We start from the raw sequence: 22962 nt of genomic DNA, 5'->3' as shown, positions 1-22962 counted from the left end.
TTTCCCACATGTCTACTTTACATCAGCACAATTTTGGAACCAAAATTTTTTTTTGTTAGGGAGTTATAAGGGTTAAAAGTTGACCAGCAATTTCTCATTTTTACAACACCATTTTTTTTTAGGGACCACATCTCATTTGAAGTCATTTTGAGGGGTCTATATGATAGAAAATACCCATGTGTGACACCATTCTAAAAACTGCACCCCTCAAGGTGCTCAAAACCATATTTAAGAAGTTTATTAACCCTTCTGGTGCTTCACAGGAATGTTTAAATAAAAATGAACATTTAACTTTTTTTCACAAAAAATTTACTTCAGCTCCAATTTGTTTTATTTTACCAAGGGTAACAGGAGAAAATGGACCCCAAAAGTTGTTGTACAATTTGTCCTGAGTACGCCGATACCCCATATGTGGGGGTAAACCACTGTTTGGGCGCATGACAGAGCTCGGAAGCGAAGGAGCGCCATTTGACTTTTCAATGCAAAATTGACTGGAATTGAGATGGGACGCCATGTTGCGTTTGGGGAGCCCCTGATGTGCCTAAACATTGAAACCCCCCACAAGTGATACCATTTTGGAAAGTAGACCCCCTAAGGAACTTATCTAGAGGTGTGGTGAGCACTTTGACCCACCAAGTACTTCACAGAAGTTTATAATGCAGAACCGTAAAAATAAAAAATCATATTTTTTCACAAAAATTATTTTTCGCCCCCAATTTTTTATTTTCCCAAGGGTAAGAGAAGAAATTGGACCCCAACAGTTGTTGTACAATTTGTCCTGAGTACGCTGATACCCCATATGTGGCGATAAACCACTGTTTGGGCGCATGGGAGAGCTCGGAAGGGAAGTAGCACCGTTTGACTTTTCAATGCAAAATTGACAGGAATTGAGATGGGACGCCATGTTGCGTTTGGAGAGCCACTGATGTGCCTAAACATTGAAACCCCCCACAAGTGACACCATTTTGGAAAGTAGACCCCCTAAGGAACTTATCTAGATGTGTTTTGAGCGCTTTGACCCACCAAGGGCTTCACAGAAGTTAATAATGCAGAGCCGTAAAAATAAAACAAAAATTTTTTCCCACAAAAATAATTTTTTTAGCCCCCAGTTTTGTATTTTCCCGAAGGTAGCAGGAGAAATTGGACCCCAAAATCTGTTGTCCAAGTTGTCCTGAGTGCGATGATATACCATATGTGGGGAGAACCACTGTTTGGGCGCATGGGAGGGCTCGGAAAGGAAGGAGCGCCATTTGGAATGCAGACTTAGATGGAATGGTCTGCAGGCGTCACATTGCGTTTGCAGAGCCCCTAATGTACCTAAACAGTAGAAACCCCCCACAAGTGACACCATGTTGGAAAGTAGACCCCCTAAGGAACTTATTTAGATGTGTGGTGAGCGCTTTGACCCACCAAGGGCTTCACAGAAGTTTATAATGCAGAGCCGTAAAAATAAAACAAAAATTTTTTCCCACAAAAATTATTTTTCAGCCCCCAGTTTTGTATTTTCCCGAGGGTAACAGGAGAAATTGGACCCCAAAAGTTGTTGTCCAATTTGTCCTGAGTGCGCTGATACCCCATATGTGGGGGGAAACCACCGTTTGGACACATGGAAGGGCTCGGAAGTGAAGGAGCGCCATTTGGAATGCAGACTTAGATGGAATGGTCTGCAGGCGTCACATTGCGTTTGCAGAGCCCCTAATGTACCTAAACAGTAGAAACCCCCCACAAGTGACACCATGTTGGAAAGTAGACCCCCTAAGGAACTTATCTAGATGTGTGGTGAGCGCTTTGACCCACCAAGGGCTTCACAGAAGTTTATAATGCAGAGCCGTAAAAATAAAACAACAATTTTTTCCCACAAAAATTATTTTTCAGCCCCCAGTTTTGTATTTTCCCGAGGGTAACAGGAGAAATTGGACCCCAAAAGTTGTTGTCCAATTTGTCCTGAGTGCGCTGATACCCCATATGTGGGGGGAAACCACCGTTTGGACGCATGGAAGGGCTCGGAAGTGAAGGAGCGCCATTTGGAATGCAGACTTAGATGGAATGGTCTGCAGGCGTCACATTGCGTTTGCAGAGCCCCTAATGTACCTAAACAGTAGAAGCCCCGCACAAGTGACCCCATTTTGGAAACTAGACCCCCCAAGGAACTTATCTAGATGTGTTGTAAGAACTTTGAACCCCCAAGTGTTTCACTACAGTTTATAACGCAGAGCCGTGAAAATAAAAAATCTTTTTTTTTCCCACAAAAATTATTTTTTAGCCCCCAGTTTTGTATTTTCCTAGGGGTAACAGGAGAAATTGGACCCCAAAGGTTGTTGTCCTATTTGTCCTGAGTACGCTGATACCCCATATGTTGGGGTAAACCCCTGTTTGGGCACACGGGAGAGCTCGGAAGGGAAGGAGCACGGTTTTACTTTTTCAACGCAGAATTGGCTGGAATTGAGATCGGACGCCATGTCGCGTTTGGAGAGCCCCTGATGTGCCGAAACAGTGGAAACCCCCCAATTATAACTGAAACCCTAATCCAAACACACCCCTAACCCTAATCCCAACAGTAACCCTAACCACACCTCTAACCCTGACACACCCCTAACCCTAATCCCAACCCTATTCCCAACCGTAAATGTAATCTAAACCCTAACCGTAACTTTAGCCCCAACCCTAACCCTAACTTTAGCCCCAACCCTAACTTTAGCCCCAACCCTAACTGTAGCCTTAACCCTAGCCCCAACCCTAGCCCTAACCCTAATGGGAAAATGGAAATAAATACTTTTTTTTTATTTTTCCCTAACTAAGGGGGTGATGAAGGGGGGTTTGATTTACTTTTATAGCGGGTTTTTTAGCGGATTTTTATGATTGGCAGCCGTCACACACTGAAAGACGCTTTTTATTGCAAAAAATATTTTTTGCGTTACCACATTTTGAGAGCTATAAATTTTCCATATTTTGGTCCACAGAGTCATGTGAGGTCTTGTTTTTTGCGGGACGAGTTGACGTTTTTATTGGTAACATTTTTGGGCACGTCACATTTTTTGATCGCTTTTTATTCCGATTTTTGTGAGGCAGAATGACCAAAAACCAGCTATTCATGAATTTCTTTTGGGGGAAGGCGTTTATACCGTTCCGCGTTTGGTAAAATTGATAAAGCAGTTTTATTCTTCGGGTCAGTACGATTACAGCGATATCTCATTTATATTATTTTTTTTATGTTTTGGCGCTTTTATACGATAAAAGCTATTTTATAGAAAAAATAATTATTTTGGTATCGCTTTATTCTCAGGACTATAACTTTTTTATTTTTTTGCTGATGATGCTGTATGGTGGCTCGTTATTTGCGGGACAAGATGACGCTTTCAGCGGTACCATGGTTATTTATATCTGTCTTTTTGATCGCGTGTTATTCCACTTTTTGTTCGGCGGTATGATAATAAAGCGTTGTTTTTTGCCTCGTTTTTTTTTTTTTTCTTACGGTGTTTACTGAAGGGGTTAACTAGTGGGCCAGTTTTATAGGTCGGGTCGTTACGGACGCGGCGATACTAAATATGTGTACCTTTATTGTTTTTTTTTTTTTATTTAGGTAAAGAAATGTATTTATGGGAATAATATTTTTATTTTTTTTTCATTATTTTGGAATTTTTTTTTTTTACACATTTGGAAATTTTTTTTTTAACTTTTTTACTTTGCCCCAGGGGGGGACAATACAGATCGGTGATCTGCCAGTTTGCATAGCACTCTGACAGATCACCGATCTGATTGAAGTGCAGGCTGCTTCACAGTGCCTGCTCTGAGCAGGCTTCTGTGAAGCCACCTCCCTCCCTGCAGGACCCGGATCCGCGGCCATCTTGGATCCGGGTCTGGAGCAGGCAGGGAGGGAGGTAAGACCCTCGCAGCAACGCGATCACATCGCGTTGCTGCGGGGGGCTCAGGGAAGCCCGCAGGGAGCCCTCTCCCTGCGCGATGCTTCCCTGCATCGCCGGCACATCGCGATCATGTTTGATCGCGGTGTGCCGGGGGTTAATGTGCCGGGGGCGGTCCGTGACCGCTCCTGGCACATAGTGCCGGATGTCAGCTGCGATAGTCAGCTGACACCCGGCCGCGCTCCCCCCGTGAGCGCGGCCGATCGGCTATGACGTACTATCCCGTCAAGGGTCAGATAGGCCCAGGTCACCTCGACGGGATAGTACGTCAAAGGTCACAGAGGGGTTAATGATTCAGCGCTTCGTTGAACTGAAAACCTTTCTTGTAGACATGGCTTACCCTCAACGGACGCTAAATTAAAGTCAGTGGAATCAGGTGACTGAGCTGGAAAAATTGCTAGAGCACCCATTTACAGTGACTAAAAAATTACAAGCAGAGGACTTAAAGGGAACCTGTCACCCCGTTTTTTCCGTATGAGATAAAAATACTGTTAAATAGGGCCTGAGCTGTGCATTGCAATAGTGTATTTTGTGGACCCCGATTCCCCACCTATGCTGCCGAAATACGTTACCAAAGTAGTCGTTTTCGCCTGTCAATCAGGCTGGTCTGGTCAGATGGGCGTGGTGTCTTCCCCCAGATCTTGTTTAGTTTTCCGTTGGTGGCGTAGTGGTGTGCGCATGTCCAAGGTCCCGAATCCACTGCACAGGGGAGGGAAAGGAGCGCGATGTGCACTATTTCATTGGTGATCGGTGGGGGCGGCCATCTTCCTTTGGCCGCGCGTGCGCAGAAGCGGCGCTCTGCTGGCCGCGGCTTCAGGAAAATGGCCGCGGGATGCCGCGCGTGCGCAGATGGAGATCGCGGCGGCCATTTTCCTGAAGCAGAGTTCGCATCTCTGCTTCAGGAAAATGGCCGCCGCGATCTCCATCTGCGCACGCGCGGCATCCCGCGGCCATTTTCCTGAAGCCGCGGCCAGCAGAGCGCCGCTTCTGCGCACGCGCGGCCAAAGGAAGATGGCCGCCCCCACCGATCACCAATGAAATAGTGCACATCGCGCTCTTTTCCCTCCCCTGTGCAGTGGATTCGGGACCTTGGACATGCGCACACCACTACGCCACCAACGGAAAACTAAACAAGATCTGGGGGAAGACACCACGCCCATCTGACCAGACCAGCCTGATTGACAGGCGAAAACGACTACTTTGGTAACGTATTTCGGCAGCATAGGTGGGGAATCGGGGTCCACAAAATACACTATTGCAATGCACAGCTCAGGCCCTATTTAACAGTATTTTTATCTCATACGGAAAAAACGGGGTGACAGGTTCCCTTTAACTCCAGGTGTTTTCTTAAAGGAGTGGAAGAACCTGGTGTTTCGCCTGTCCCAAAGAGGAGGGTTAATTGCAAGTGGCATTGCTACATCAATGAAACGGAGAGAGGAGCTACTATTACAAAATAACATTCTTTTGGCAGCTGTTTATGTAGACCCAATGCATCGGATTCTTCTAGATGATCAACAGCTAACTAAAGGAAAAGAAGCTCTGTTTGAAATAGCAGTAAGGATGAAAGGGTTGCAGAACAGTCAGGAGGAACAAGAAGAATTTGGTCGTCCTACCACATCTTCACCCTCATCAACTGATGAAGAATTTAATTTCGAAAAATATTTGGATCACAAGGACCGTGCAAAGCGTTCCCGCATAGAAGAAGAGTCATCCACATCAAAGAACACAGCCAGTACATTTCAGCAGAATTTTTCATGTGCACTAAAAGAAATTGAGAAATTTGACCATTCATCAAAAATAACAGTGCAACAAGCGATTCCTCTGTATCCTGACATTGTCAGAGATGTTGCCCGAGTGGTTACTGCTTTGCCACCAACCCAAGTTAGTGTAGAGAGGTTGTTCTCTACTCTCAAAATAATCAGATCAGATTTGAGGGCATCCATTAAGGAGGATCTGACAGAGGCAATACTTTTTCTGAGGACAAATTTATAGATTTCTTATTAACTGCATAACAGTGTTTACTGCATATTTACTTACAAGAGTTTATAAAAGTTATTTGCTATATTCTAATATAGTTTTTGCTCTAAGTGGTCTGATTACTTATATGATGGTGAGAAACTGAATAAGCACGATGTTAATATTTTACAACAGTAAATTTATTGTTACGAATTGGCCATTTATGAAGGAGTTGGAACTGTGGCTTACCGACTCCACAGCCCTGGTAAACCATGTCTCATATCCTGTCGGGTTGAATTACTGGCTTTTCTGCTATCTAGCGCTGAAATAAAATGAATGAATGAATGAATGTATGTATGTATGTATCGTATTTTTCTCGCCCCCATAGACTTTCATTGGCTGATTTTTTGCGCAATATGCTGACAAACGCAGCATGCTGCGATTTTCTACACCCGTAACATGCTGTATATTACGGATGCATAATATACGGCAGATAGGAGCTGCCCCATAGAGAATCATTGGGCCGTGTGCAATGCGTATTTTCTGGACGTATTTTCTGCGCTCATAGGTCCGAAAAACTCGCTAGTGTGACGCCGGCCTAACTGGGGAATTACACCTCCTGGGAAGGCCAGTGCCACCTTTTAGAGATCCTGCAGACACAGATCCAAAAACCCAGCTGTGGCTCTTTACGCCGGTTCTCCGCTGCGTCACGCAATAAACGGACAGCTCCATTATACGCCTACGTCGCCATCATATGGATACGTCGCCATGATACGGAGCCATGATACGGATACGGAGCCATCATACGGATACGGAGCCATCATACGGATACGGAGCCATCATACGGATACATCACCCACATGCGGATACGGAGCCACCATGCGGATACGGAGCCACCGTACGGATATGTAACCAGACAAATAAAGCTGTGGCGCTTGGAAGAAGGCGAGGAAAAAAGTAAAACAGAAAATGTCCACGCAGAACACACTCATAAGCCCCTCCAGTGACATACAGCGGGCTATAAGGTAAGCCCCTGCATACCAGCAGATGGTGGTCGGCAGACAGGTAGGTAAAGTGACAGCCAGCATTCACACACAAGCGGTCCGCCATAGAAACGCATAGTAAACTGATGAATGCCGCAGCCATTATCTCCCCTCACACTTACCAACCTCCTCCAGATCTTCGCGGGCTTAAAGTGACGTCACTCAATTTCCCGCCGTTCTGAATCTGAGTGCCTTGGCGAACAACGCATGTTCTGATTGGACGTTCTGTGCCTAACCGCGTTCTGATTGGTTACTACCAAAACGTCAGCCTACAGGTCTCTAATTGGCTTAGGAGCCATAATGTGGTTGGCAAGATAACAGTATGCGCCTCGCACTGATTGGCCACTCTCTGGAAAGGCTTCTCTGATTGGTACATTCTCTCACGTGTTCTTGAAGTGACGTTTTCCGCTCCCATAGTTCCTTGCTGAGCCCTCTGACCCCGTTTTGATTGTAAGAGACGTGGCGGAACCGGGAGCGCTGTCACCGAAGAAATGGTGAGAAAGAATCTGTCCGCAGCGGCGGTGTCGTGTTAGCTGCCGGTATAGCTGGCCATTATGTGGTGGACTTCTGAGGCGTGTGATACTGACGTATTTTCACGTCCTATTTCTTTTCCCCTTGAGAGGATCTTGCAATTTAAATAATCTTCAGTCCTTTTCTAAGAATAAGTGATGAAAGCTGTCATGTCCGCTGCTTGCTGTCAGTGAGAGCAAACGTGTTCTCTTTATAAGTGTTCCTCACAGCTGAGCTTTGTTACAGTGTGTCAGTCCTGTGAGCTGCATGAGGCTGCACAGCCCTGACTGGGGCTGGCTGACACAGTGTAACAAGATGCAGCTGTGTGAGTGCTGCTTGGCAATGCCCTGCTGGTCTAGGGGTGGGCAGGGGAGACCCCACTATAGAGGATGATGGTACCAAATGTCTGAGCTGGGATCTTTACCCGAGGAGACGTTACATGGGCCGCGCTATCTAAGCTGATACTTGCTTTAATGAAAAAATAATTATGCGAAAGGAAGGTATGAAGAAAATCCGAGCAGTATTAGAAGGCGTCCGGACACTGTAACATGTGAAGTAAACCAGACCGCGATGATCTAGAAATAGTAGGGTAGGTGCACACGGGCAGTGCTTGGGACACGGCACATCTACGCGGTGGCCAAAGCGCTGCCGCTATTGAACGCAGGTGATTCTGCATGTGATCACTGGACCGTGCCGATTCTCTGCGTCCAATACAGTGTACGGGTGAGACTTATCTTGCAGAGGCTCGCGTCTCCACAAGAGAAGTAGACATGCTGCAGTCTGGGGAGACGCCTCGCATGGCTGTCTCCGTTCTCCGCAGGTGATCCACGGGCGTCTCTGGACGCATAGTGGACATGGGATTTCTTAAAATCCCATCCACTATGATGTAACATCTGGCCGCTGCACAAGTACACAGCGATTACTGATCGTCTGCGCATACCCTTATAGTCCTATCTTACTCATATAGATCAGAATACTTAGCATAAATTATAGTAGGCAAAATGCCTTACCCAAAATGCAAATGTGAGTAGTAGCGAATAAATATAAATATGTAATGTGCAAAAAATGCTAATAAGTACTGGTCAATATAGCAGCAAGAAAATATGCCCAAGTTTACAGAGTCTACGCAGTAGAAAAAATGCTCTGCATAGATTATAGTCGGCAAGGTGCCTTACCAAACTGTATAAGTGTAACTAGCAGCAAATAAATAAACCAATAAAGTGCAAGTAACTACTAGCAAATGCAGCAGCTGAGAATTGTACCTAGATGCACAAAAAGGATGATATAACAAGTGCTGAAATGGTGAACTAATCTGATGAGCAGACTGACAGCGGCACAGGTGGACCCCGACGCGCGGTTTTTTTAGCTTTATCCCAGGGGAAGTATGTGGCATATTGAGCATTAACTTAGAAGCGGTTTTTTTTTTTTGCAGCTATGTCCCTTACTTATTTTAATGTATTTTTCTATTTTTTTTCAATAAAACATTTTTCTTATTTTTTGTTAAATTTAAACCTGTGGCAAGTAGTTTGGGGAGGATCTCACTTGATACCAAATGTGGTTGTTGCATCCATTATTGTGGCACATTTGCACTTTTTGTTATGTTATTTGACTCTTTGAGATTATGGTTATTAAGTTACATTTTAGACCCCAGTTCACTATATCTGTTACTCTATCCATTGGGCTTGCTGGATTCCCTGTTTTATATACTAACTGTGAGTTACCATTCCCACATATAAAAGGGATGTGCTCCTGCACAGTCTGACACTGCCAGATGTAAACTGAACAGTGAGTGATTGTGTATGGACACCCCCAAAATGTTAGCACACAATTGTCAATTTTAAATGAGTTTTTGGCGGCCCGTTGTATCTTCAGGAGCACACCTTTCCCAGCCCCTGACTTCCTGCTTTGTGCTCCTGAAGATTGACAGTTCAGGTCAGCGGCATGATCGCACTGCTGATCCAAACTGATGGATTTCCCAGGCTTCTAGCAGAGATGGCTTTGGCCATGCAGCTTAGGGGCACTGAGGCTGGACAGATCCAGCGATACGGGCAGGCTAGAAATCAGAGTCTGCTCTCTCTTTTTCAAGGTAATTGGCAACTAATGGCCACAAAATATAAACTATACAGTTAACAATCCTTGTTTTTACAAGCGCTTTGAAATTTTACAAACTTGAGACAACCCCTTTGATAGGAGATTTCAAGAATGAATAATAGGAGCAGGAAACTTGCTCCAACTTGGTGATCCTCTGCGGAGTACAGGTTTTTACTGAAACAGACCTGTTATTAAGTGTCCCTATCCTCTTTAATGTTATGTCTATTAAAGAGATAATGCCAATAAAGCAAGTCATCCCCTAACCAAAGGATGGGGGCTGGGGGGAAACTAGATGGAGGTTATCACGAAGCCCCAATGACCCTAATATCAGGACTCTGCAGCCTCTCTCTGAATGGAGCAAGGGGCTTATGTTGGACTTCTGCTTTATTCATTGTCTATTGGATTGCGGGAGAAAGCAGAGTGCTGTCCTCTGTTATTTCTGGCAGTCTCATTGACCATGAATGGGGTGGATACTGAGCATGTGCACCCTCGCTGCATTCGGTGCTGGGCTGAAGAGCCTGTTCTTGGTGGGCAGACCGCTAGCAACCAGTAAGTTGTCATGGTTCCTATGAATAAGGGGTAAGTTGCTTTTTTTTCTATAATTAATAACCCAATAGGGGAAAGTGGTGACAGATCTATAGTGATGCTTCTCTACTTTCCATAGTATGTAATTGGTGCGGCAGGGAGCGTGCTCGACCACTGCACTGGTATCACCTTGGTTGTTGCTCGGAGGGTGAATTGGGGACTCCTGTGTGCTGGTGATAAATGTCCATTTATTGTTGGTGTCTTATGAGAATGAGCCACTGTGATTGTCCAGCCGCCGTCTGTACCCACTTATTAGCTACACGTGACATCTCAGTGGGTGTTTCAGCACTGGGCAGTGTAATGCTGCTGTTCATGTCTTATTTATTGGTCTCATCACTTTCTTATCTTTTTATCCCCAGGAGCTGGAAGCAATGAGCAGATATACAAGTCCGGTGAATCCGGCCGTGTTTCCTCACCTTACAGTCGTGCTTCTGGCCATTGGAATGTTTTTCACGGCGTGGTTCTTCGTGTATCCTTTTACTGTGTGTCATGCACAACATGGTCCTTGTTTTATCTTCCAAAGGAAGTTGAAAAGTGGAGCTATGTGAGAAAGTCTCTTGTACAGTACTGGGGGCTCAGCATTTTGCTATAAAGTCCTGAAATGCAAATGTAAGATATCTCGCATTACTTGTTTTCTCAGGCCATATTCACACCTGCATTCAGGCAAGTTTTGTTTTTAGGAACAGATGAGAGGAATTTATGCATAACTGCAAAAAGTTGCAGAGGAGCTCCAGAGACTATTATCATGTGGATATGTTTGGAATGAAAGCAGAACTCTTTTTATCTTCTGATCTAAAAACAACCTGACACAACAGAACCCAGACAGACCCCATAATAGTCAACAGGGCCCCTCTGCTGCACCTGGATCAGTAATGCAAGGGATTCATTTCAACATAGCTTTTGTTTCTATTCCTAAAAACAAGAGACAGGCTATCCAATCGCAAGTGTTAACAAAGGCATACTGGGAACATAATCCTCCTCCTGCTGCCAGGGAACTATCAAGACGCTGTTGTCAACTTTGACATATTTCCATATTTTTTTATGTATTTGGTGCATTTTCCCACTCTGGACATTTATACCATATTAACAGGATATGTTATAAATGTTAGATGGGTATCAATTGCTTCACATGCAACATATTTGGAAGTTGAAAATTGGAAGTTTTTTTTTTTATTATTTTACAAAACCAATATACCCTCCTGCAATTTTTTTCTCTGGGTGTGTAGGTAACCCTGCGACATTGAGATTTACCTATTGAACTCAGGGAGGAAAAAAAGAACATCTGCAGCAAACACTCTTTGCCCCAGAAACTAATATTTGTCAGGTTTAAAAATTTTCACAACCAATTTCTTTCAGTAAAAAATATGCAACTGAAAGATGAGGTTTCTTATCTGCTTGACTTGGTACTTTAGTCCGCTGTATTTTTACCTGTGTACATCCATAGGTACAGTCTGTAGCTTTTGTTCAGTGTATAATTTCACACAAAAAATCTCTCTCAAGTCTGCAGCGGCTGTGGACGGGTGCAGATCGCCCTCCTATTTCATATTTTGGGATTCCAAAGCTTGTCTAATTCATGGGGAGGTGTAGCAGTATATACGCTGGCAATGTCATTCCAATACCTGACAGGAGTGAGATTTCTGGTGCAGTGCACGGAGACTCCCCAGATGCATGAAGAAACGTGCACATTAGTGATGAGAGTGCTCGGAAAAGGTGTTATCTGAGCATGCTTGGGTGTTATCTGAGTATCTTGGACTTGCTCATATATTATGTTTGAGTCCCTGCGGCTACATGATTCATGGCTGGTAGACAGCTGTAACACATTGTTGTGGTTGTGTAACAAACAGGAAATCCCTGCATGTGTCTAACAGCCATAAATCATGCAGCCGCAGGGACTCGAACAAATACACCTGTAGCTGCCAATAGGCTAAGCGCTACGTGTCCCCCCCCCCCCCCCCCCCTCCCCCAAATCCTAGATTTACATAGTGAACCTTTTATGTGGAAAGTCCTGCGTCCTAGGGTACTGTCACACAGTGGCACTTTTGTCACTACGACGGTACGATTCGTGACGTTCCAGCGATATCCATACGATATCGCTGTGTCTGACACGCAGCAGCGATCAGGGACCCTGCTGAGAATCGTATGTCGTAGCAGATCGTTTGGAACTTTCTTTCGTCGCTGGATCGTTGTGTGTGACAGCGATCCAGCGATGCGTTCGCTTGTAACCAGGGTAAACATCGGGTTACTAAGCGCAGGGCCGCGCTTAGTAACCCGATGTTTACCGTGGTTACCAGCGTAAAAGTAAAAAAAAAAAAACAGTACATACTCACATTCCGGTGTCTGTCCCCCGGCGTTCTGCTTCTCTGCACTGTGAGCGCCGGCCGGAAAGCGAGCACAGCGGTGACGGCCCTGCGCTTAGTAACCCGATGTTTACCCTGGTTACCCGGGGACTTCGGCATCGTTGGTCGCTGGAGAGCTGACTGTGTGACAGCTCCCCAGCGACCACACAACCACTTACCAACGATCACGGCCAGGTCGTATCGCTGGTCGTGATCGTTGGTAAATCGTATAGTGTGACAGTACCCTTAGTGTCCTCATCAGAAGCTGCTCTTCCTTAATGGATTACTAAAGCTACGAGGTGACGTCCACCAAATACACAAGGGACGTTTACAAGGAGCTTCTTATTTCACTGGTGGCCTCGCTCTTCATGGGATTCGGAGTTTTGTTTCTTCTCTTGTGGGTCGGGATTTACGTGTGACCATGGTGGTAAGTAGAAGATGGTGATCCTGAGACTCTGGCTAATTTCATACCGTGTTGAGTGACAGTGGAGAATATTGTTCCCATTTTTTTCTATAAGCCTTTAATGGTGACATTATGATTTAGAAGAAGCACAAAAAAGGCCACAACTAATCTGACTTGGGGTATGTGCATACAAAGTATTTTTTAAGCAGGGCCACCCTTAAACTCACCCGAAAAAAATGTTCATAAAACGCTCAAAACAATGACCATATGCATTTCTATGTCATAGCTACTCGCTGTTCACATGTTCAGGCTTTTGATGTCTTATAACTACTTCAGGATTCCAAAGACTCTTAAGTTTCTTGAGAAAAAAAACAAAAAACTGACCCAACCATTCTCTTGCGTATTCCACACGGAAGACACTGTGCTTTATCAGTGGGAATAGTCAAAAGACGCTCGGACGTTTTTTTTAGCGTTTTCTCATGGTCTTCACCTCAGAAAGAGTTAGTGGTTTCTTCATTGCTGAATGGAGTAATAAAATGTTTAGAAAATACCTGTAAAAAAAGATCCAAAAGTTTTAGAAAAGCATTAGAAAAAAATACCAGCGCTCAGGAAATGACCAAAAAGATGCCAAAAAAAATGTGTGCTTAAGGACAAAAAATACTGACTCATTCTTAACGGGAATCTGTCAGCAGTTTATTGCTATGAAATCTGAGGACAGCCTGAGAAGGGGCAAGGAGCCTGATTTCAGCGATGTGTCACTTAGGTTGTGACCTGTTGTTTCCATACAACGAATGTTTTATCACCACGAGATTATCACTGCCCAGACTAGCTCCCTAGTGCCAAGTGGTCTGACCACACACCATCTACTAATAAACAGCTCACTGGCAATATACAATGTACATAAGAGCTGTGGTGTGGGCAGCTTTTTGAGCTCTGCAATGAAGTGACACATCGCTAGAATCAGGGTCCCTGCTGCTATATTATCCTGCTTTTAGATGAGGTAGAAAAAAAAACCTAGTGACAGATTCTGTTTGTGTCTTTCTCTTGGAAAACTCTGTGGGTTGGCACAAGTGTAGCAGATGTCAGGTGCACACAGCCTGCCATGGATGGGTTGCTGGATCAGGCTAGCTGTAGTGATGGTGCATTCAGGTCGTCCCATGTCCCCACATCATACCTATGTAAAGTCCTAGACAGATCACAAGCGCCATACTCGTATTATGCCAGACCATGGAGCCTAAAGCCCCTCCAGTGTGTACCCCCAGAAACCTGCTGCTGAAACTAATAAGGGGACATCTCCATACGCCATAAATGTCTCGTGACTTAGCCCCTTTAAAGTACGTTATCTGTGCAATGTAGGCAGGGATTGCTTCTTCCCCCTTCTAGCACTGCTTGTAAGCGTGCGTTTTCCCTGTATGTGGCTGAGATGTCTGTGGTCGGAGTGAGATTTCTGGTGAGGCGCATGGAGGAGTACGTCACGGATAATATGTGCTAAATTAATTGTGGCACACTGCTTTTACTGAATTTCGTGCATCTTATTCCTGCACAGCTACCGTTAAAACTGGCGTATGAGATATCAATCTTAATGAATCAGGGCCTGTGTGTTTGAGGTTATTTGCAATGGACCATGCTTTTCACTGGAATGACTTATTTTACTGGGGGCAATGCCTTTTAACCCCTTCATGACCTTGGGATTTTCCGTTTTTCCGTGTTCGTTTTTCACTCCCCTCCTTCCCAGAGCCATAACTTTTTTATTTTTCTGTCAATTTGGCCATGTGAGGGCTTATTTTTTGCGGGACGAGTTGTACTTTTGAACGACATCATTGGTTTTACCAATTTCGTGTACTAGAAAACGGGAAAAAAATTCCAAGTGCAGTGAAATTGCAAAAAAAGTGCAGTCCCACACTTGTTTTTTTGTTTGGCTTTTTTGCTAGGTTCACTAAATGCTAAAACTGACCTGATATTATGATTCTCCAGGTCATTACGGGTTCATAGACAACAAACATGTCTAGGTTCTCTTTTATCTAATTGGTAAAAAAAAATTATTACGAGTTCATAGACACCTAACATGACTAGGTTATTTTTTAGTGGTGAAAACAAATTCCAAACTTTGCTAAAAAAAAAAAAAATCGCACCATTTTCCGATACTCGTAGAGTCTCCATTTTTCATGATCTGGGGTCGGTTGAGGGCTTATTTTTTGCGTGCCGAGCTGGGGTTTTTAATGATACCATTTTGGTGCAGATACATTCTTTTGATCGCCCGTTAGTGCATTTTAACCCCTTAATCCCGTATGACGTACTATCCCGTCAAGGTGACCTGGGACTTAATTCCCGGTGACGGGATAGTACGTCATACGCGATCGGCCGCGCTCACGGGGGAGCGCGGCCGATCGCGGCCAGGTGTCAGCTGCCTATCACAGCTGACATCCGACACTATGTGCCAGGAGCGGTCACGGACCGCCCCCGGCACATTAACCCCCGGCACACCGCGATCAAACATGATCGCGATGTGCCGGCGGTATAGGGAAGCATCGTGCAGGGAGGGGGCTCCCTGCGTGCTTCCCTGAGACCCCCGGAGCAACGCGATGTGATCGCGTTGCTCCGAGGGTCTCCTACCTCCTTCCTCCCTGCAGGTCCCGGATCCAAGATGGCCGCGGCATCCGGGTCCTGCAGGGAAGGAGGTGGCTTACCGAGTGTCTGCTCAGTGCAGACGCTGGTAAGCCTGCAGCCCTGTCAGTGAGATCGGTGATCTGACAGAGTGCTGTGCACACTATCAGATCATCGATCTGTAATGTCCCCCCCTGGGACAAAGTAAAAAAGTTTAAAAAAATTTTTTCCACATGTGTAAAAAAAAAATAAAATAAAAAATTCCTAAATAAATAATAATAAAAAAATATATATTATTCCCATAAATACATTTCTTTATCTAAATTAAAAAAACCAAAACAATAAAAGTACACATATTTAGTATCGCCGCGTCCGTAACGACCCAACCTATAAAACTGCCCCACTAGTTAACCCCTTCAGTAAACACCGTAAGAAAAAAAAAAAGAGGCAAAAAACAACGCTTTATTACCATACCGCCGAACAAAAAGTGGAATAACACGCGATCAAAAAGACTGATATAAATAATCATGGTACCGCTGAAAACGTCATCTTGTCCCGCAAAAAACAAGCTGCCATACAGCATCATCAGCAAAAAAATAAAAAAGTTATAGTCCTGAGAATAAAGCGATACCAAAATAATTATTTTTTCTATAAAATAGTTTTTATCGTATAAAAGCGCCAAAACATAAAAAAATGATATAAATGAGGTATCACTGTAATCGTACTGACCCGAAGAATAAAACTGCTTTATCAATTTTACCAAACGTGGAACGGTATAAACGCCTCTCCCAAAAGAAATTCATGAATAGCAGGTTTTTGGTCATTCTGCCTCACAAAAATCGGAATAAAAAGTGATCAAAAACGGTCACGTGTCCGAAAATGTTACCAATAAAAACGTCAACTCGTCCCGCAAAAAACAAGACCTCACATGACTCTGTGGAGCAAAATGTGGAAAAATTATAGGTCTCAAACTGTGGAGACGCAAAAACTTTTTTGCTATACAAAGCGTCTTTTAGTGTGTGACAGCTGCCAATCATAAAAATCCGATATAAAAAACGCTATAAAAGTAAATCAAACCCTCCTTCATCACCCCCTTAGTTAGGGAAAAATAATAAAATTAAAAAAATGTATTTATTTCCATTTTCCCATTAGGGCTAGGGTTAGGGTTAGGGCTAGAGTTAGGGTTAGGGCTAGGGTTCGGGTTGGGGCTAAAGTTAGGGTTAGGGTTGGGGCTAAAGTTAGGGTTAGGGTTTGAATTACATTTACGGTTTGGATTAGGGTTGGGATTAGAATTATGGGTGTGTCAGGGCTAGGGGTGTGGTTAGGGTTACCGTTGGGATTAGGGTTAGGGGTGTGTTTGGGTTAGGGTTTCAGGTAGAATTGGGGAGTTTCCACTGTCCAGGCACATCAGGGCTCTCCAAACGCGACATGGCGTCCAATCTCAATTCCAGCCAATTCTGCGTTGAAAAAGTAAAACAGTGCTCCTTCCCTTCCGAGCTCTCCCGTGCGCCCAAAAAGGGATTTACCCCAACATATGGGTTATCAGCGTACTCGGGACAAATTGAACAACAACTTCTGGGGTCCAAGTTCTCTTGTTATCCTTGGGAAAATTAAAAATTTGGGGGGCTAAAAATCATTTTTGTGAGAAAAAAAAAGATGTTTTATTTTCACAGCTCTGCGTTATAAACTGTAGTGAAACACTTGGGGGTTCAAAGTTCTCACAACACATCTAGATAAGTTCCTTGGGAGGTCTAGTTTCCAATATGGGGTCACTTGTGGGGGGTTTGTACAGTTTGGGTACATCAGGGGCTCTGCAAATGCAACGTGACGCCTGCAGACCAATCCATTTAAGTCTGCATTCCAAATGGCGCTCCTTCCCTTCCGAGCTCTGTCATGCGCCCAAACAGTGGTTCCCCCCCACATATGGGGTATCAGCGTACTCAGGACAAATTGGACAACAACTTTTGGGGTCTAATTTATCCTGTTACCTTGTGAAAATACAAAACTGGGGGCTAAAAAATAATTTTTGTGAAAAAAAAAAAAGAATTTTTATTTTCACGGCTTTGCGCTATAAACTTTTGTGAAACACTTGGGGGTTCAAAGTTCCCACAACACATCTAGATAAGTTCCTTTGGAGGTCTAGTTTCCAATATGGAGTCACTTGTGGGGGGTTTGTACTGTTTGGGTACATCAGGGGCTCTGCAAATGCAACGTGACGCCTGCAGACCAATCCATTTAAGTCTGCATTCCAAATGGCGCTCCTTCCCTTCTGAGCTCTGTCATGCGCCCAAACAGTGGTTCCCCCCCACATATGGGGTATCGGCGTACTCAGGACAAATTGGACAACAAATTTTGGGGTCCAATTTATTCTGTTACCCTTGTAAAAATACAAAGCTGGGGGCTAAAAAATCACTTTTGTGAAAAAAAAAATATATATATATTTTCACGGCTCTGCGTTATAATCTGTAGTGAAACACTTGGGGGTTCAAAGCTCTCAAAACACATCTAGATAAGTTCCTTAGGGGGTCTACTTTCCAATATGGTGTCACTTGTGGGGGGTTTCAATGTTTAGGCACATCAGGGGCTCTCCAAACGCAACATGGCGTCCCATCTCAATTCCAGTCAATTTTGCATTGAAAAGTCAAATGGCGCTCCTTCCCTTCCAAGCTCTGCCATACGCCCAAACAATGGTTTACACCCACATATGGGGTATCAGCGTACTCAGGACAAATTGCACAACATTTTTTGGGGTCCAATTTCTTCTCTTACCCTTGGGAAAATAAAAAATTGGGGGCGAAAAGATAATTTTTGTGAAAAAATATGATTTTTTATTTTTACGGCTCTGCATTATAAACTTCTGTGAAGCACTTGGTGGGTCAAAGTGCTCACCACACATCTAGATAAGTTCCTTAGGGGGTCTACTTTCCAAAATGGTGTCACTTGTAGGGGGTTTCAATGTTTAGGCACATCAGGGGCTCTCCAAACGCAACATGGCATCCCATCTCAATTCCAGTCAATTTTGCATTGAAAAGTCAAATGGTGCTCCTTTCCTTCCGAGCTCTGCCATGCGCCCAAACAGTGGTTTACCCCCACATATGGGATATCAGCGTACTCAGGACAAATTGTACAACAACTTTGGGGGTCCATTTTCTCCTGTTACCCTTGGTAAAATAAAACAAATTGGAGCTGAAATAAATTTTGTGTGAAAAAAAGTTAAATGTTAATTTTTATTTAAACATTCCAAAAATTCCTGTGAAACACCTGAAGGGTTAATAAACTTCTTGAATGTGGTTTTGAGCACCTTGAGAGGTGCAGTTTTTAGAATGGTGTCACACTTGGGTATTTTCTATCATATAGACCCCCCTCAAAATGACTTCAAATGAGATGTGGTCCCTAAAAAAAATATGGTGTTGTAAAAATGAGAAATTGCTGGTCAACTTTTAACCCTTATAACTCCGTCACAAAAAAAAATTTTGGTTCCAAAATTGTGCTGATGTAAAGTAGACATGTGGAAAATGTTACTTATTAAGTATTTTGCGTGACATATGTCTGTGATTTAAGGGCATAAAAATTCAAAGTTGGAAAATTGCGAAATTTTCAAAATTTTCGCCAAATTTCCATTTTTTTCACAAATAAACGCAAGTTATATCGAATAAATTTTACCACTAACATGAAGTACAATATGTCACGAGAAAACAATGTCAGAATCGCCAAGATCCGTGAAAGCGTTCCAGAGTTATAGCCTCATAAAGGGACAGTGGTCAGAATTGTAAAAATTGGCCCGGTCATTAACGTGCAAACCACCCTCGGGGCTTAAGGGGTTAATGCAATGTCGCGGCGACAAAAAAAACTTAATTCTGGCATTTCAAATTTTTTCTCGCTACGCCTTTTAGCAATCAGGTTAATGCTGCTTTTTTTATTGATAGATCGGGCGATTCTGAACGCGGCGATACCAAATAAGTGTAGGTTTGATTTTTTTTTATTGATTTATTTTGATTGGGGCGAAAGGGGGGTGATTGAAACTTTTATTTTTTTTATTTTTTTCACTTTTTTTTTTTACTTTTGCCATGCTTCTATAGCCTCCATGGGAGGCTAGAAGCAGGCACAACGCGATAGTCTCTGCTACATAGCAGCGATCTGATGTTCGCTGCTATGTAGCAGAAATGCAGGTGTGCTGTGAGTGCCGACCACAGGGTGGCGCTCACAGCTGCCGGGGATCAGTAACCATAGAGGTCTCAAGGACCTCTATGGTTACAATGGAGAAGCATCGCCGACCTCCGATCATGTGACAGGGGTCGGTGATGCGCTCATGCCCGGCCGGAAACACCGGTTAAATGCCGCTGTCTGCGTTTGACAGCGGCATTTAACTAGTTAATAGGCGCGGGCAGATCGCGATTCTGCCCGCGCCTATTACGGGCACATGTCAGCTGTTCAAAACAGCTGACATGTCCCGGCTTTGATGCGGGCTCACCGCCGGAGCCCGCATCAAAGCGGGGCTTCTGACCTCGGACGTACTTTCCCGTCCGAGGTCAGAAAGGGGTTAATAACACTTGTACTCCCCTCTGGTGCTGGCAGTGTTCCAGCACAGTTTCTCCCGGGGTTTGCGTGTCATCACGTCACGTGATCCGTTTGGCCAATCAGCGGCCACTTCACTCTCCCCGCATTCAGACATACCACATATATCTGGAGGAGATAAGACAGCTGCAGTAGCTCTCGCTTCCTCTGGATATAAGTGATTTGTCCACAGTTGGGGAGAGTGAAGTGGCCGCTGATTGGCCAAAGGGATCACGTGACTTGATGTCACGCAAGCCCTGGGAGAAACTGTGCTGGAACGCCGCCCGCACCAGAGGTGAGTACTAGTGTTATTATTTTACCAGGGGCAAACATCCGGATTGAAAAAGGGTTGTCCAAGTAGTGGACAACCGCTTTAAGGTGACTTTTGGACATAAGCTATAAATGTGGGGAAATTCAACTTTTAGTATTTTAAAGGAACCTGTTATTTATAGAAACACCAGTTACTCTGTAAAGCACTGCAGAATATGTTGGCGCTATATACAGGTCCTTCTCAAAAAATTAGCATATAGTGTTAAATTTCATTATTTACCATAATGTAATGATTACAATTAAACTTTCATATATTATAGATTCATTATCCACCAACTGAAATTTGTCAGGTCTTTTATTGTTTTAATATTGATGATTTTGGCCTACAACTCCTGATAACCCAAAAAACCTGTCTCAATAAATTAGCATATCAAGAAAAGGTTCTCTAAATGACCTATTACCCTAATCTTCTGAATCAACTAATTAACTCTAAACACATGCAAAAGATACCTGAGGCTTTTAAAAACTCCCTGCCTGGTTCATTACTCAAAACCCCCATCATGGGTAAGACTAGCGACCTGACAGATGTCAAGAAGGCCATCATTGACACCCTCAAGCAAGAGGGTAAGACCCAGAAAGAAATTTCTCAACAAATAGGCTGTTCCCAGAGTGCTGTATCAAGGCACCTCAATGGTAAGTCTGTTGGAAGGAAACAATGTGGCAGAAAACGCTGTACAACGAGAAGAGGTGACCGGACCCTGAGGAAGATTGTGGAGAAGGACCGATTCCAGACCTTGGGGAACCTGAGGAAGCAGTGGACTGAGTCTGGTGTGGAAACATCCAGAGCCACCGTGCACAGGCGTGTGCAGGAAATGGGCTACAGGTGCCGCATTCCCCAGGTAAAGCCACTTTTGAACCATAAACAGCGGCAGAAGCGCCTGACCTGGGCTACAGAGAGGCAGCACTGGACTGTTGCTAAGTGGTCCCAAGTACTTTTTTCTGATGAAAGCAAATTTTGCATGTCATTCGGAAATCAAGGTGCCAGAGTCTGGAGGAAGACTGGGGAGAAGGAAACGCCAAAATGCCTGAAGTCAAGTGTCAAGTACCCACAGTCAGTGATGGTGTGGGGTGCCATGTCAGCTGCTGGTGTTGGTCCACTGTGTTTCATCAAGGGCAGGGTCAATGCAGCTAGCTATCAGGAGATTTTGGAGCACTTCATGCTTCCATCGGCTGAAATGCTTTATGGAGATGAAGATTTCATTTTTCAGCACGACCTGGCACCTGCTCACAGTGCCAAAACCACTGGTAAATGGTTTACTGACCATGGTATTACTGTGCTCAATTGGGCTGCCAACTCTCCTGACCTGAACCCCATAGAGAATCTGTGGGATATTGTGAAGAGAAAGTTGAGAGACGCAAGACCCAACACTCTGGATGAGCTTAAGGCCGCTATTGAAGCATCCTGGGCCTCCATAACATCTCAGCAGTGTCACAGGCTGATTGCCTCCATGCCACGCCGCATTGAAGCAGTCATTTCTGCCAAAGGATTCCCGACCAAGTATTGAGTGCATAACTGAACATTATTATTTGATGGTTTTTTTGTTTGTTATTAAAAAACACTTTTATTTGATTGGACGGGTGAAATATGCTAATTTATTGAGACAGGTTTTTTGGGTTATCAGGAGTTGTATGCCAAAATCATCAGTATTAAAACAATAAAAGACCTGACAAATTTCAGTTGGTGGATAATGAATCTATAGTATATGAAAGTTTAATTGTAATCATTACATTATGGTAAATAATGAAATTTAACACTATATGCTAATTTTTTGAGAAGGACCTGTAAATAAAGATTATTATTACTAGTGAAGAGAGAGTGTACTCGTTGCTCAGGTTTTCCAGAGCACGCACGGGTGGTCTCCGAGTGTTTATTGCTCGGAGATTTAGTTTTTGTCAACACTGCTGCATGATTTATGGCTGCTAGCCAGGCTGAGTACATGTGGGGGTTGCCTGGTTGTTAGAGAATCCCCACATGTACTCAGGCTGGCTAGCAGGCATAAATCATGCAGCAGTGTTGACAAAAACTAAATCACCGAGCACTAACAAATACTTGGAGACCACCTGAGCAACAATGCTATTCACTCATCACTAATTATTACTCACAAATTACTCTTATTTCAATTACCCCTATATCTGCAGGTAAATAATGTGTCTTTAGGTGACAGGTTCCCTTTCATTTCTCTGCAGCACCACCACAGGAGAAATGGAGTATTACACCCATAAAATTCATGGGCTGTCTTGTATGCATGGTCCAGCTGAGCTACAGATGAAATACTAAATGAGTGTCACCCTTTATTTATTTATTTTTTTAAATATATGACCAGGGGTTTTGTACACGCGCCTGCACCCATAATCCAGTCTTTTTCCTATAGAGGCTCTCTGGATCGTAAGCTGATGGCTGCAGATGAGAGCGGTATGGTGCCACTACTGATACAATGTTTTTTCTGTTTTACAGATTCTAGCTGGAGCGGTAATGTTTGGGTTTTTCTTTTTTCCCTTCACTCTGGGGACCAGTACTGGCCGTGGATGGCGGCGTCCACTCAGTCGTTGCACTGTCATTTCTGCAATGGAGATTTTTCTCACGGTGACTTGCTCACCAGTTACAATAAAACACTTTATTATTACATACA

At 44.0% G+C, this 22962-nt stretch overlaps 2 protein-coding genes across 4 annotated transcripts in view; one reads left to right on the top strand and one right to left on the bottom strand.

The window, feature by feature from the left end:
• Positions 1-7284, bottom strand: part of FEN1 (flap structure-specific endonuclease 1) — a 27978-nt gene extending 20694 nt beyond the window's left edge. Inside the window, exon 1 of one of the 3 annotated variants that reach the window (XM_077287947.1) lies at positions 7042-7284. The gene's annotated coding sequence lies outside the window, so the exon portion shown is untranslated. Of the gene's footprint in view, positions 1-6917 lie in introns of all 3 variants that reach the window. The other 2 variants (XM_077287949.1, XM_077287950.1) reach the window with 2 other exon arrangements.
• Positions 7277-22962, top strand: TMEM258 (transmembrane protein 258). Its single transcript, XM_077287956.1, has 4 exons — positions 7277-7413; positions 10465-10574; positions 12734-12868; positions 22788-22962. The coding sequence occupies exons 1-3, from the start codon at positions 7411-7413 to the stop codon at positions 12858-12860; spliced, it is 240 nt and encodes a 79-aa protein (XP_077144071.1). The 5' UTR covers positions 7277-7410; the 3' UTR covers positions 12861-12868; positions 22788-22962.

Source organism: Ranitomeya variabilis, chromosome 2 (genome assembly GCF_051348905.1).
Source record: "Ranitomeya variabilis isolate aRanVar5 chromosome 2, aRanVar5.hap1, whole genome shotgun sequence".
Lineage (NCBI taxonomy): Eukaryota > Metazoa > Chordata > Amphibia > Anura > Dendrobatidae > Ranitomeya > Ranitomeya variabilis.
This window is presented reverse-complemented; position numbering and strand designations above follow the sequence as displayed.